The following is a 15232-nucleotide window of genomic DNA, read 5'->3' as shown; positions in this document are numbered from 1 at the left end:
TCTTTTTATGCTGTTGTTTAATGTCAAAGCACGGGAACCTCCATCAAAACTTGAGAGAAGGGATATTTTGGATTAATTTTTCTGCAAGAGGAAAAAAAAAAATCGTGACCCAGCACACTGAAGGGGTCATCAGCTTGGACAGAGTGATGTCTGACATCATGTGGATAGAAGTGATGCTCAATGCTCTGTCTCTCTTCATTCCTAGGCCATTCCAGGTCTAGGACAGGCTCCTGCCCTAATTCAGAGGTGTCCCACTGTGGTTTCAGGCAATGACTGCCTGGCCATAGCTTAATGGGCTGTTCTGCCAGCCAAGCACAGAATGTCTCTGCCTGTGCCCCAGGAACGCTTACAGACATGAAGGTGCTGTACATCCAAGTATTTCTTTGGCTGTTTCCAGCTGCTCAGCCTCCATGCAGAGCAAACAGAAAGGGACCAAGGATCTGTTCTAGACAGAGTGGGATATATTCACAGCTATTATAGATCAAAAAGATACCTTGAAAAACCAACATAATTCCAAGCTGAGTGTTGGTATTCAGAGAGGACTCTGCTTGCCACCAACTGCAGCCCTGTAAGGTAGGTATCAGTTAGAGAGAGATGTTACCTGAAAAAAAAATCAAACATCAAAATCTTTCTGGCACATCATGTTCAAGAAGGTGGCCTGAAAGGTTGATCCTGAGCAGCAGTTTGACACTTCACTGTAAATTTGTTTATTTGAAAAGACACATTTCCATGGTAAAGCACTGCACAAGTCTTTGAAGATGCTTTGTATACACGGTAAGTAAAACAAAGATGAATAAAGCTCGCTTTACATTTTTTCACCTTCTTCAAAATAGGAGTAAAACTATTTTTCATGAAGAATCTATTGGTAAATAATTTAGCCAGTATTTTAAGAACCAAGTCCATGATGTTTCACAAACCATTCCCACCATGCAAAATGTCCGGCCAACTGGGGACTGTGCACTGGCTTGGAAAGCTTCTTTTCTGACTGACAAGAAAAGCCAGTAAGTATTCTGTAGAAAATTGCAAGTGAGAAATACTTCTGTGCTTGCAGAGCTTCCCAATTGGCAGAGCAGTCACCTGGGGATGCTGGGAAATCCAGTTCAAACCCCACTTGCAGCTATCTGTAAATTCCTTAATTGACAAATAATATCTGTTCAGTCAAACTGGCACACACAACTGATGTCTTCTCTCTTCCCTAGATTTTTCACATACTCTAAGAAAAGTAGGCATGTTGCTGAAGAACAAGTTGCATGCAGCTGTCAGAGAAATATTTCCAGCTGTGCATTTATTTTGCTGATCCTGGTTAATTTGGCTAAGACAGGAATTCCAGAGTGGTGAGTTTGTTCTCTTTGAATACTACACCTGTGTGCAAATTCTAAATTCATGTCCATTCATGTGTTTATTGCCTTTTTTTTGTCAAGGTATAATCTCTCCTTCACAAAACAAAAAAAAAAAAAAAGTTGCTAAAAGTATGACAAAATATTTCTTCTAAGAAAAATACTGGCAAATTAATAGGCCTTAAGTGATGCAATAAAACAATAAAACTGAACAGAACTTCTCTGTGGCCCTACATGCAAACTTCCTTTCAAAAGGGATAAATGCTGCAAATGCCCGTAACTAAAATATTTAGCTGTATTTCTCTGCTTTCAGCATATACATATAAATACACTCTTCTCTCAGCTCAGATGAAGAGATTCATCCATAATGAAGGATTCAGCAGATCCAAATTCAGTCAAATTCAGTTCCTTCCATTCCCTTACTCTACCTAATTTATCAAGATTCTGCACTTTCTTCATGTCCAGTTATTTTCCTAAAATCCATTTATCTCGCAGCTGTGAGGAAAACTTTCTGCAAAAGAAAAAAGGAAACAATTGAGCCACTTCAGCAAGAATCCAATCTGTTGTTCCAGGACCCTCCAGCATTTTCCTTTTCCCATGAGGATGAGTGCATACCATATGAAATACACCCTAAGCTCCTGAGCAACAAAACTAAACACCACATCCGAACACGTGTTCCCAAGTTTGGAAAACACGATTAGTTGGAGCAGGATCAATAAAAAGCAAAATTAGAGAATACTTCCTTTCTTCTCTAAAGATCACACACAAACGTGATTGGGTTTTATAATGTGACAATGTCTAGAAGATCATTTGACCTTGTAAAATGAGTTTCTTCTGAGAAGTGGAATGCTTTTAGTGGAAGTCAGGAAAAGATCCTTTGCAAACAGCAGGGAGAGGATGGGGGTTGATAGAACAAAATAAAAATGTGATTAAAGACAGGTGGCGCCCTTAATTTCAGTTTCTCCACATTTAATGAAAAATCTGTGTCACAGTCCTAATAGAGTTAAAAATTAATTGCCCATTGTTAGCCAGTTTACAGAACAAAGTGAGAATTTGCTCACCCTGGTATTCTACAATATCTGACAACCACACATAAGGATGGGCAGAGCAGGGAAATATTAATAGGAAAATAACTAGGAAAATACAGAGCTGAAAATATTAATAGGACAGGTACAAATGGAAAAGCAAGAATGCCTATTCATATAGAGGAAGATTAAAGAGAACACCAGAAAATTGATATTGATATTAGCAGAAAGAATAAAAAATGACATCTAATGATACCAACCCTTGCATCAAAAGCTTTTGACCTGTATTTTGGATGAAGGACATTCAAATATAAAAAGATGTTACACAACAGTGCAGCAAGAGAGCTGGCAGCAAGAAGAAACTAGAAGATGTGTTAACATAATGGAAGTGTGGAATCATCCAGGATTTGAATATTATGCTGAAACAAGACTACAGAAGACCACAAACTCTGCGGTGAATGAGCAAAGTCTAAATGAAGGGATCCACAATGGAGAGGAAGAAAATGGGCAACGGTCCGATGGTTTTGTAGAAGTTGTCTTTTGTTCTACATGGTCCAAGAAGGCAAGAAAGGAAAGGAAAAATAAAAATCAGTCTAAGCCAAACTTTCCTCTCTTTGGAGGAAAACAATGCAGTAAGTGGATAAAAGTGAAGGAACACAAGTGTCACAAGTTTTAGGGAGTTCTTAATAATGCAGACTGATAATGGTTTCACTACAAAACAGACAGCCATTCCTCTGGAAAAAGGGCAAAATAACTCAAATGTGCAGGCAGAAATCAGGCTGCAGTTCAAGATGCCAAATCTACACAGAATCTGCACAATGAGACTTCACAGCTTCCCCAAACTCAAACCAAACTGGTGCAAGACACACCATTGTGAGGACATGGAGTAAAGCTGAGTATGTGTCTCAGGAAAAAACCTTCCTCAGGAACATCCACAAGGTGTCCAAAATTTGCCTACACAACACTACAGAAGTGTGGGCCATGCCCTTATTTGAATGTAAAACAATTTTACTTTAATTGTATTTTAAAAGTCTATTAGTTTCCTTCTCAGAGCACTTCAATGGATACAATCACTAACTCCTAAAATATTCACATCAATAAAACAATCAAAAAGATACTACAATTGTATTGATTGAAGCAAGACAACCTTTCAAACCATTTGACTGTCAATGGCATGTGGGTCCTTAAAGAATTATGCATGTGAAAACTTGTTTTGTATTAAATGTTTGAACATTCTGAACATTTGCAAATCCAGAGGAAGTTAATTTATGGCAGCAGTGCATATGTTCAACATAAAGGTCAGAGAATAGATAGATGGGGTATGTTATTAAAACAAGCTATAAACACTGTAAATGTTTCCTTGACAATGTCATGTAGTTTTTCCTCTGAGCAGGAAGTATCCCAACTATGCCAACACAAATGCTGGACAGGAAATAACTGTGTCCAGAAAAATTAGCAGGAGAGTGTACTTTTAAAAGAATCTTTGAAATGAGATTCCTTAAAAATGTTAAAACCCACAATCTCAAAAAAGGCAAAACTCAATTATATAACTTCTTATCTGCATTTTTAAAAAAGTTACAGAGTAATAAACAGCAACTTCATGGGATGTAGGTAATGTTGCCTTACATATACTTTTCTGCTTACAGTTTGCTATGAATTAAAAGCAGCAGAGGTTCAGAAAGAGAACTTCACGCCAATGAAAGAACTTCCTAAGGGTTTCATTCAGAGTTGATTGAATCAGAGGGCAGCTGGTTTGGTTACTCTAATGGGCTTTGGTTCGTGCCCTAACAATACAAACTAATCTGAGAGGCTCCCATCAGATTTATACAGGCTGCTGTAGCCCACAAACACATTAGACTGATCCAATTCTATGCCAGGTTTTAAAAAAAGACCAAGAAGTGGTCAGAGGTTCTCATAAGCCCAAGGAAAGTGAATGGCACAGATCATACAACCATGCAGCAATTTTTCTCCAGAATGCTTAAAATATTCACTCCGCAGAAATGGGTTTTTGCACCTTCAACCATTTTATAAACACTAAAAGACTTATCTAATTAGGGAACAATAGTTCTGCCTAATCTACAGCACATGGTCAAAATGGTTTCTGGAATGTGGCTGGGGAGTGGCTAGGGAGTGGTGTAAACCCACAGCTGGAATATGCTCCTGTGGAAGCTCGTGTCTCCCCACTGGTGCAGTGGATACACGGGGGATTATGGACACTTGCAATCACCACCCTGGCTGCTGGGAGCACCTGAACCACAGCCTTGGCAGCCCCATCTGTCTTTCACAAAGGCTCCCCAGCAGGAGAGATTCTTCTGTAGGTCTGCAACACAGAAAGCCTCTCTCCTCAAGTTCTGCTGTCAACTCTCCCTTCCTTTAGAGTGGAAAAGTGATGTTATTTGGTCAGCTCATACACATCCCACAGGATTTCACCCTTAATTAGTCCTGAGCAAGTACAATCCAGTGTGCAACCAAGTAGTCTTTCACAAATATTTCACAAAGTGAATTCTTTCATGAAGATTTCAGCATGTGACTCTCTTTCAACAGGCTGCATAGCAAAATCATTTCCCCCAGTCTAAAAGGAACATGGCTTTCAAATATGCTTTGAAATTCCTCCTACTTTGACACATATAGAAAGTACTTCTATCATTTGCAGAATATTTTAATTGGCTTCTTAGGAGGACAGAGGATTTCACTAACTCAGAGGCAAAAAAAAACTTGTGCTTTTAAAGTTACATTTCCAATCTTTAGAACAAGATTAACGTAAATTCTTTTCTAATGCTAAGATTCAAGGTACTCCAGATGGCATTAATGAGATCTGTGTAGACCATAATTATGCTACCTGTACTTTTCTTCATGCTGCTTCAAGATTCCTAGCAATAAACACAGCCACAATCATGCTGGGAATACTTTTGATAGGAAACAAGGTGAAAGGAGGACAAACATTTGATACACTTTCATAAGACAGAATCTACTTTACTCAGAAATCTAAATGTCAGAGAGGCAAGAATCCACAATCAGTACAATAGCAGTTGGAAGGTTAATACAGCTCTGTATATGTCTCTTCCACCTCATTAAAAAGTTGGATGTCTACTCACCAGTTTCCTGGGGGAAAGATGTTCATCCATAAGCAGCTCTCCATCATCTTTAATCAGCAGACTGGGATTTGGGTTGCCTTGCCAATTCAAATCAGTTTCCTGGTCTTCAGATGAGCCTGGATGAGAAACTCCGTCAGGATTCCACTTCAGGTCCATCTCAACATGCTTTGGACAAAAGGATAACAAGCAGTCGGATTTTTCTACCCATATTTATTATTTTCCTGTCAGCAAAATCTATTTTGACTCCTATTACAAGACAGAAAATGCCTGTGGAGATACAGGTTTCTTTATCATCACAAACCCAAAGCTATGCATTACATAACATGTTCCTCCTTTTCTTCACGCTCAAGAGTTACCCAAGTCTCACACCTCATTCAGCTTTGAGTGTAAGCTTCCATAGCAAACTGTGTTTGCAGGTACACAAGAAGCTGGCCATGCCTACAGCTCTGTACAAAGAAGAAAGCTAAGAACAAACAACTCAGGACACCTTTCCAGCTTCCTCACTACTCCACTCATCCTTCTCCAGCGTTAGTGAGCTTCCCATCCACACAGGCTGCCTGCCTACCCATTTCCTCTTGAGAAACAGGAGCAACACCCAGCAAAACTCTGCTGGACTCCAAACTGCAAGTGCCAGTACCGAGGTGCAACACCACCTCTCAAGCATTTTGAGCTCTGCCTGCAGGTAACATGGACAAAACCTGTCTGTGTTTGCTGTCCTAAATCAAACATCCCAGCACTGTTACTGACTCTAGGTTAGGCAGGCAATGACTACTGACTTTTAGTTCTAAAGACAGTCTTGGAGAAAATAAATTAAAAATACAATTTAAACAAAATTGTGTTTCCTTCAATTGAGGAATGAAATACAAAGTTGAAGATGAAGAACTTCAGATGTGGTCATTCTTCAATTCCCAAAGATATCACTTTCACATAAATATTAACAATTAACTTTGAAATATGAGAGTAAGCATATGTACACCATTAGAGTAAAAAAGCAATCAGCTGTACCCAAATGGTACAAGCATTACTGTGATTTATACAGCTATTTACTACTACTTGGCAACAAGGAAGTATCACAGCTGGAAACACTGCTCTAACAACAAAAGAGTAGACTAGAGAAAAGCTGTCTTGCTCTGCTGAAGGGACACCTGCAGTTTTGTTCTGTTCTCCACTGCGAAGCAATATTTATTCTTAGTGCTGGAAAAGTAATTAAATGATCAAGCTAATCGTAACTGGCTGACAAAGCATCAGTGGTGGCCAAGACCTGAGAATTACCACTTTCCTTCCTCCTCAGACTAATAAACAGTTAAACAGAGGAGTAACTTTTAGGACAAATAGGAGCTCTGACTGCTCAGCTGGTCATCTCTATTTGAGTGGACTGACTCAGTGAAAGAAGTTTGGATCAGAAAGACTTCTTTTGACTGCTCAAGTGCAGTCAAAATTCTTCACTTGCACAAGAAAAAAAATTCAAAAGACTCTGTACTGTCAGAAAAAAACAGTAGCCCTTATCCAAACAAAAACAGCAACAAAAAACTGATGATACACCAAACTCCTCCCTGCAGAATCTACTACACTCTAAAGGGAGGAACCAAACCCTCAGATTACTAAGTGCTCCTTCTGTACACTCATCAGGGCAGAAGAAGCCCACAGAAAGCAAACCCTGCTTTTTCCAGGTCAGTGCACCTACCTGGCAAGCACTCCTACAGGACAAGCTGACTGCTCAAATGTGCTACACCTAAGCCACAGCAATATTCAATGCTTAAAAACATGTTCAGGAACAAATTCTTCAGAGTCACAGAACTCCTTTCAATCTTTCTTACTGTCTTATAAAATAACCACCATAAAGTGAATTAAGTAGTGATATTTGCAGCTTCTAAAACCTCAATATGCCTATAGTAGTGTAAGGACAACTTCCATACTTCATCCAGTTAGAGGGAAAAGAGACCTCAAAAATATTGTGTCCTGCATTTTAGAAGAAAAGTTACAATACACAGATTTCTATTACGTGTTTCTTTTTCTAAAGAATTCTAGAAATTCTCAGACTTTTTTCCACTACTTTCTTTAGAACAGGTCAGTATGATTTAGTGATTTAGTCAGTATAGATTTGCAAGAGTTATCAGTTGTCCCAGAAAATTAAACAATCTTCTGTGATATGAAGACCTTCTGGTGTTGTCATTATTTTCCTAAGAAGGAATTATTTCAGTCAATAACTGATTTGGAGTAGAATATTCTTGTCACACAAATTCTGGAACCCTTTGTCAATTGCACAAGACTTGTGTTGGATTGTGCGCAAGTACTGATGGTTCTTTCTAATTCAAATCAAGATTGTTATTATCCAGAGATAATCTTGTGCATTATCAGAGCCAAGTGGAGCAGTAGTCAGAGAACACTGATGTAATGTGTGAGTGCAAAATGAGATAACAGCAGGATTTTGTAGATTCAGGCTGCAAAAAGTTAACATACTTACATCAAACAAATTACTGTTCTCTCTCTGTTGGGCCATCACCATCACATTTCAGAACATCCTCAAATCTTTGAAACATGTTGATACAGCATTTACTTTAGGCTTGACAAGAAGGAGATCAATTTGTGGCTTAATATCTGAAGTAATACTTTGTTTTATACTTCCTGCTATTGATCTGCTCTTGTAATTATTGTAACATTGGATTAGTGAGGAGAGAAGTATTTTCATTACAAATTGTTCGGGATCAAGTTGAATTATTGTCAGCAAGCAAATTTTTTTTCCTATCACTTCAAAGCTTTCTCCAGAGACAAAAGAATCTCCTTCTGAACATGGATCAAAATAACATGTTCGAAATGAGATTGTAGAAAAATTAAGAGTGCAGAAATCCTAGTGGTGAGGTGCCAATATTTAATAAAATCCATGAACCTCTGAAATCTCCAGCACAGTGTAGGAGCAAGAAGGGGCCCTGGCACATTTGTTCTCCTAGAGACACAGGAGTCACATTGATTATTTTCATCAGGTCCATCTGATGAATCTACAGCTCTGTCAAACACATAGGACAAGCCAACACTGCCCCAAATGAGTCTTAGCCTCAGTGGGACAGTTCACAGGGACTGCAAAGACTTCTGCTGTCACTAAAGAGGTCTGCAAAGCCACGAACCTGAGGATTTCCTTCACGAACAAGGTGGTTGCACTGGATGTATGTTGGATCCACGTGCTGAACAGAACCATTCCTACAGTGCTTTGAGGTACACACAAGGATGGAAGCTAACTGCACCTAGCACAAACCTGCAGTGAATCCAGTGGGACAGCACAGCAGTACTGGTAAGCACATGAGTGTGTTAAGGGAAGAGAAAACGGCTGGAAAATAATGGGGTTTTATACTGCATGTGAACACTGAGAAGAATAAAAGATGGAAATAAACTAATAAATTAGTTTTTGCAGGATTTGCATCAAAAGTCTTACCTTGACAGGCTCTTACTTGTGTGGATAACTAGAAGCAGTCATTGAGTGCAGGAGAGATCAATGACCAGAGCAGTGAGATGGAAGATTTTGAATTCTACAAAGAGTTAATCTGCCAACCTCCTCCAATGCTGCCACTCTCCTTACCCAAGTGAGTGTGTGTAATCATGGCAAGTTATTCAATTCACAGACATGTTGTGACAGTTCATTAAAAACTGCAGGACACTTTCAACATATATAAATACCAGTAAAAAAAACCATTATTAAAATTAAATGATCCTTGGAACAACATGTTATTTAAAATCCCCTCAGAATACTGTAATTTGCTAGGAAGAAATTGGCAGAGAATAGTTATTTGATGTTCTTAGGGTCTTACAATCTGGTAAAACGCCAAGATTTTATTTTCCTGCTACAAGATTTATCGAAGAGTCAGTGACAGGATGGTGTATTCTTCATTAAATATATATTAATACTCATTTCAAATTCAGCAATTGCCAGAAATGTTTGACTCAATATTAATTACAGCTTCTTAAGACTGGGAAAGAACCTCTAAACTGTGTGACTAGGCATGTTAATTTCTAATGGAGCCTTCATGACATTACCTAAACAGCTTGTCCAAGCAATTAAGCTACCATTTAAAAACAAAACAACCTCCCCCAACAATGGTAATTAATCAAAATTCACTCTAGGAAAGGCATATACCTCTATATATTAACATCCCATACAAAAAGTAATCTCTACTGTCTCAGGCCAGCTTCTCATCCACCATCCTCTCCTGCTCTGTGGCTACTCATGCCTTCACTGGACACAAAGTGTGCCATTTCAGTGGGGGGACTGCAATCCCTGGACCCTTATCTATAATTTTTGGTCACCAGCCAAAACATTCTCTAGGAAAAAAGCTCATTTGAGAGCCATTGTGCAATCTATCCTTTCATGACAGGAAGCTTGCACTGCAGACTTCCATTTCTCTTGTCTTGCATAATATAATTTTTGTCTGTTTAATTCAGAACCACAAATTACAGTAGTGCCCATACTGTTACCAGTGACACAGAATGAAAACAAAGAATTCTGTATTTACTACGGATTTGACAAAACGTTTGGTTTACAAGTCCCAAGAGAACTATGAGTTCCCTTTCTAAGCGTAATTTTGCACAAGTGCACTGCAGATAACCTCTTCTGGAAAATAACTGTTTGGGCAGCTGGAATTTACTATGATGTCATCAGGAAACTACTGTTACAATAATCCACCCATAATGGCAAAAACAGTTCCTGCAACACTCATGTAATATAAAGCATCCTGCAACACATCAGTCTATTTTAGCAGGTGCAGCTTCTAAAAAGCTGAAAAATAAGCCATCAGTCCTGTTATTAATACTTTTTTTTGTGTGTGTGTGTGTGTATATGACTAAACAATCTGATTTAAATCTTCTGGTTTTGTTAAGCAGAACTAGGTAACGCCTACTTCAGTAATGCTACTTTAATACCAAGGGATCATGCAAAGAGCATTCATAAAGATTCCCCTTCTGTGTCCCACTAAAGAAAAAAAGCGTTTAAGGGAAAGCTGAAATATTAAGATATGTAATATAATTAAAAATTCACTGACTTTAATGACACTGAATGACTCGAATGCTTACAATGATATTTTGTGTAACTGGTTCAGTCAATTTGAGGCCTTGGTTCAAGCATCCAAATGTGCACATAAAGCAAGTGTACTGATTTATCTCATTTGTTTACCTTCCTTATGTATGGTTTTAAATCTATAAGAGTGTTCTGACAGTTCTTTGCTATTAAATAAACATCCTGCTCTACAATTACCACAACCATGGCAGGTAAGCCTTGGGATCTATGTCGCACAGACTCCTCAGGGAGAGCTCTTGGGAGCTTTGTGGACGTTGTAACACCCCCATGCATGGAGCTGAGTTCAAACTGTGCTGTCACTCAAAGCAGGAGTGATCCCAGAGAAGAAAATGCATGCTACAACCCAGACACAGTTGAGATAAAAAATGTCTAATATTATTTAAAAACATAAGTAATAATAAAAAGGCAATGCCTTTAAATGTCACCAAGTTCTCCTTTATATATCTACAGATTCCATGTAGATACATAAAATAATAATTTCATCATTACAATTGCATATATAATACTTTTCCCCTGAGATCCTGCTGAGCAGGGTGATGAGAAATGTTTTATCATATGAGCTGGCAATGCCCCCATATTACATAATTCTGGAGCTAGATTGCCAAATTTTTAAGGAAACTTCCCTGTATGACCATCCAGGAGCCACTCTGACATCCACATTCCCACCACCCTACACTTTAACTGCTGGGACCAAAGTCTCTTCAGAGCGGGTGACTCCAGTGACCCCAGGGGTGTCCCTCTTGGTCCCTGCACACTCGCACAGTCAGACAGGGTTTCCTCACTGGCTCAGCCCTGGGCTTCCCATGGCAGAGTCCCAGATGTCTGGAACCCTAAAGCAATTTAATTGTGGTGCAGTAACACAGAAACAGCTCGAGCTGGCACATGTCTTCTGCTGTGCGAAGCACTGTGTCCTCCAGCCAGGGTACAAACCTGCAGCTCCCACTGTAGCTGCATACCCAGCTACCTGCTCTAAGTGTATTCGTCAACAAAACGTCCTCATAGCAGGATATAAAAGCAAATCACTCTCTATTATATCTTCTATTACGTTTCAAAGAAAAAATAAACTGAAGTCTAATCAATTGGTTTTAGTTTCTAGAGTCCTGTGGTGGAACGTGGTCAGTGGTAATTTCTGGCTGGCTACAAATGTTCATTGATTCTCTCTCTACTGCAAGTCTCCAGGCAGTGGCCATGGATGAATATGGATTATCTAAATCCTTAGATACTGCAAGATGCTACAGATTGAGGGTTTTTTCCATCTATAGGTGAACTTCCTGCTGTAAGAAAACATCTCAAGACACTCTTCTGCTATCTGTCCCCACAATGAGCCCTAGAAAAGCAAAGCAGAGAGCAGGATGTGGGGATAGCTGGTAAACAACCAGGGTTACGCAAAACAGAGCTCCAAGGTACCAATGCTTTCACTCTCAGAAGGTTGCCAAAGGCACTTAAATTGTGTCAGTGAACTAGATAACAGTAAGTCCCTCACCAATTTATCAAGGTAGCCAGGGATCAGGAAACCAAATCTGACCCTTCATGACCACAAGCTTTTATCCAACAGTGTCCAGACGTTAAATAAGGGAGCAATGAGGCTGGTCTAGCTAAAATCCTCTTTTTCTGGGGAGGTGTATGGGGAGTAATTATTTGTCATGTCTCAGGACATGACAAATAGCCATCCAATGACTAAAGAAGACACAGAAATTTCATCAGGAAGCAGTTTTAAAAACTGAGAAAGTGTATTTTTGCATTGTATTTATTTAAATTGTGGAAGACGGGCATAGGTTGCTTGGAGGCAAAATTAGAAACTGGGTCAACAGCAGTTAGAACTATGTAGGATACATCCAACTGTCCATGCCATTCATTAAATTACAGCTTTCTTTTGCATCACCTCATTTCATTTCCCCTTCTCTCCAAAGCATTTCATGGAGAGAATTTCAGTTCTGCCATTTACCCTCCAGGATGGTCAGCTTTGCACATAAAATTCAATATATGACCACAGAGACAGTACATGAACCTCCACTGTTTTCAACCCCTATTCTCAGAATTTTTAACACTGTTTGTCTGTTTGACCAGCTGCAAAATTATATTTTCAGATAACAAACACAATAGCTAAATGCTCTTTTCCAAGTATCAATAATTTACTTAAGCCCCTTCATTCTAAATATGTTTCTTTTCCCCACTTTGAACTTGGGTGAGTACTCCATTAAAATAAAGCAAAACCACACCCAATCACCACATAGGAACGTTGAAAAAAAAAAGAAAACCAAGGTAGTTTTAGAACTCCATTCTAAAAAATAATTTAAAACTAAAGATGTAAAATATGCAAGATAAACGGCCAGCTTGCTACACTTTGAATATTGCTTCCAGATGTGAGAAGCTGTAGTCAAAGAAAGGTGTGCTCTCTAATTTTTTTTTAAATATCAGATAATGTTTCTGTGAACTAGCCAGAGGCCACAATCTTTTCCCTTTAATACAGACATGTTAGTATTTATTGCATCTGCCATGGTCTTCTGATTTGTATTATAGCAAGTACTTGTGACCCTACTGATATAAAATAGGTTTTGCTTCCAATTTTTTTTCAAGCCCACATGTACTCCATAGAAGGTATAAAAACACTAACCATTAGAATAGTAAATGAAAATCATGCAGATATCTCTAAATAATTTCTGTTAAAAGCTCATTAATTTTCTTATTTAAAAAATAACCTCTTTATAGTTCCTCACAAATAAATATTAATCCATTCCCATTAGTGACAAATGTAGCAATCCCAAATTTATGATATGTTACATAATGTTACTATTTTGCAGCACTTTTATACTACTTCAAACATTGAGGATAAACGTGATTCCTTTAACGGTGTCCCCTAAGGAACTTCAGCTAGAAAAGCACCTGCATCATCATCATCATCAATAATATCATTCCATTCCAATGCTAAACTCACATCTGGTTTCACATGGAATCTGCATCCTGCTTTATATGGGATCAGGTCCCTTGAATTGTGGAAGAACAGGCTGATGGCATCCCAGGCCATGGGCAGAGCCCGTTCTTTTACTGACAGCAGTGTACAACTAACTAACTGAGCTGCCCACAGGTAGGTGTACCCATCTATCAATTCCTTGAGAGGTCAGACCCACAGGAGCATAGTCACCCTCAGTATACAAGATAAGTGAGAGATCACAAAATCCAGAAAAAAAATCACCACAACAAAAAAAACCTCCACAACAAAACCTGTTAACGCCAGCAACTCTGAGATGTGACATGCCTGAACACTGTACATTTAATCCACAATTTTAGGCAAGTCGAAACCAGACAAAATAACATGAAGAAAAGTAATACCATTAGACTGGAGAGTAATTTTAAAAGGTTCTAAAACATTTTCAGTAATTTGTACATTTTAAATTACTTTACCTTTTCTTCCAATGCCACTGCTGTTCTGCATCATTTCCCATTCCTCTCCTACAGAGATTTTAATTTAGTAGTCACAGCTGTTTATCTTCATTTATCTTGACTGACAGGTGCTCATAGTGTTATTTAATTGTACCATGTCCTGCTAAAACAACAGTAAGAACACAGTCTTCAAGAGAACAAAAACCAAAACAACAAAACAAACCCAAGAGAGTCTGAGCAATTAGCAATTAATAAAGAGAAGTACTTTATTTACTGTAGCAGCAGAAGTCCATGCTCAATAGGGCTTAAAAGTGGAACAGGACATGAAGCAGTAGAGCCTAGAAGAGCTTAATGAAAGTTAAGACCTCATTAGAGGTCCCAAAGAGACCATGAGAAGGTGAAGGACTTGATAGAGAAGGATCTACATAGTTGGGGAAAATAAGCTTTTTACTGATCAAAAGGAACCCTGATTTTCTGGTAGGAGTAAGTTGATTCTGTGTTAGAGAAAACATCGCCATTGGGGTAGCATGGGATAAAAGTTTAACGTCAATATTTAGCATACTTTCGCTGTATCAGTTGTCAGAAAATATTGCCATGTAAAAGCAGTCAAAATGGAAAATAACAGGTGAGCAGGAACATTTCTATCAGGAATCAATAGCTATATGAGACAGGTGCAGAGCCAGGAGAGCACAGGCCTCACAGACAAGACAAAGGGAGCACTGAAGGTATCCAATTAACTAATTACTGACTGCTAAAACTATGAGGGGCAAAGAGAGTTTCTTGCTGACAGAAATAATTTTCCATACCACAGAGGGGTCATGAGCAGGGCAGGGACCACACCTGAGCCCTTTCTGCAAGAAGCTGAAGGAACTTCAAAGCCGTAAGTTTGGCACCGGCAAGGTTCTTCAGCCCTTCAAGAGCAGCTGAGGGGGCACCATGGAGGAGCCGGTCCCCTCAGGGTGAAACACCTGGGGATACTTCTACAACTTACACCTGTCCAGGATTATTTATTCATTAACTTCATTCTCTCAGAGTTCCACAAAAACATAAAATTTAAACATGCTGTTACATCTACCAGAACATAAACAGAGACTTTCAATCTCAGACCTCAGGTGCTTTCCACCGGCACGTAGGCTGGATTGCTACAGTGATGCACATGCTTTGCTGGGGTTTTCAAACCCTGGGAAGCATTGGAGGTGTCCCACCCCGGACAGCGTGTCCCACTCCAGCCTGCGTGTCCCACCCCGGGCAGTGTGTCCCACACGGACACCGTGGCCCCCACAACGGCCTTTTCCCAACGCCCCTTAACCGCGGTGCACAAGCCCTGGGAAA

General features: G+C 39.2%; 1 protein-coding gene across 1 annotated transcript in view; it reads right to left on the bottom strand.

Moving 5' to 3' along the window:
* The window catches only part of LRRC56 (leucine rich repeat containing 56), a 57635-nt gene extending 42800 nt beyond the window's left edge, over positions 1-14835 (bottom strand). The window contains exons 1-3 of the mRNA XM_005419503.3: positions 14707-14835; positions 13922-14063; positions 5458-5573 (exon numbers count right to left, since the gene is read on the bottom strand). Of these exons, the coding sequence (XP_005419560.2) occupies positions 5458-5573; positions 13922-13955 (150 nt within the window). The 5' untranslated portion in view covers positions 13956-14063; positions 14707-14835. The remainder of the gene's footprint in view (positions 1-5457; positions 5574-13921; positions 14064-14706) is intronic.
* Between the last annotated feature and the right edge of the window lie 397 nt (positions 14836-15232).

The sequence above is a fragment of the Geospiza fortis genome, unplaced genomic scaffold (genome assembly GCF_000277835.1).
Source record: "Geospiza fortis unplaced genomic scaffold, GeoFor_1.0 scaffold66, whole genome shotgun sequence".
Classification (NCBI taxonomy): Eukaryota; Metazoa; Chordata; class Aves; order Passeriformes; family Thraupidae; genus Geospiza; species Geospiza fortis.
Note: the sequence above shows the minus strand (reverse complement) of the source record. Positions and strands in the feature narration are given on the sequence as shown.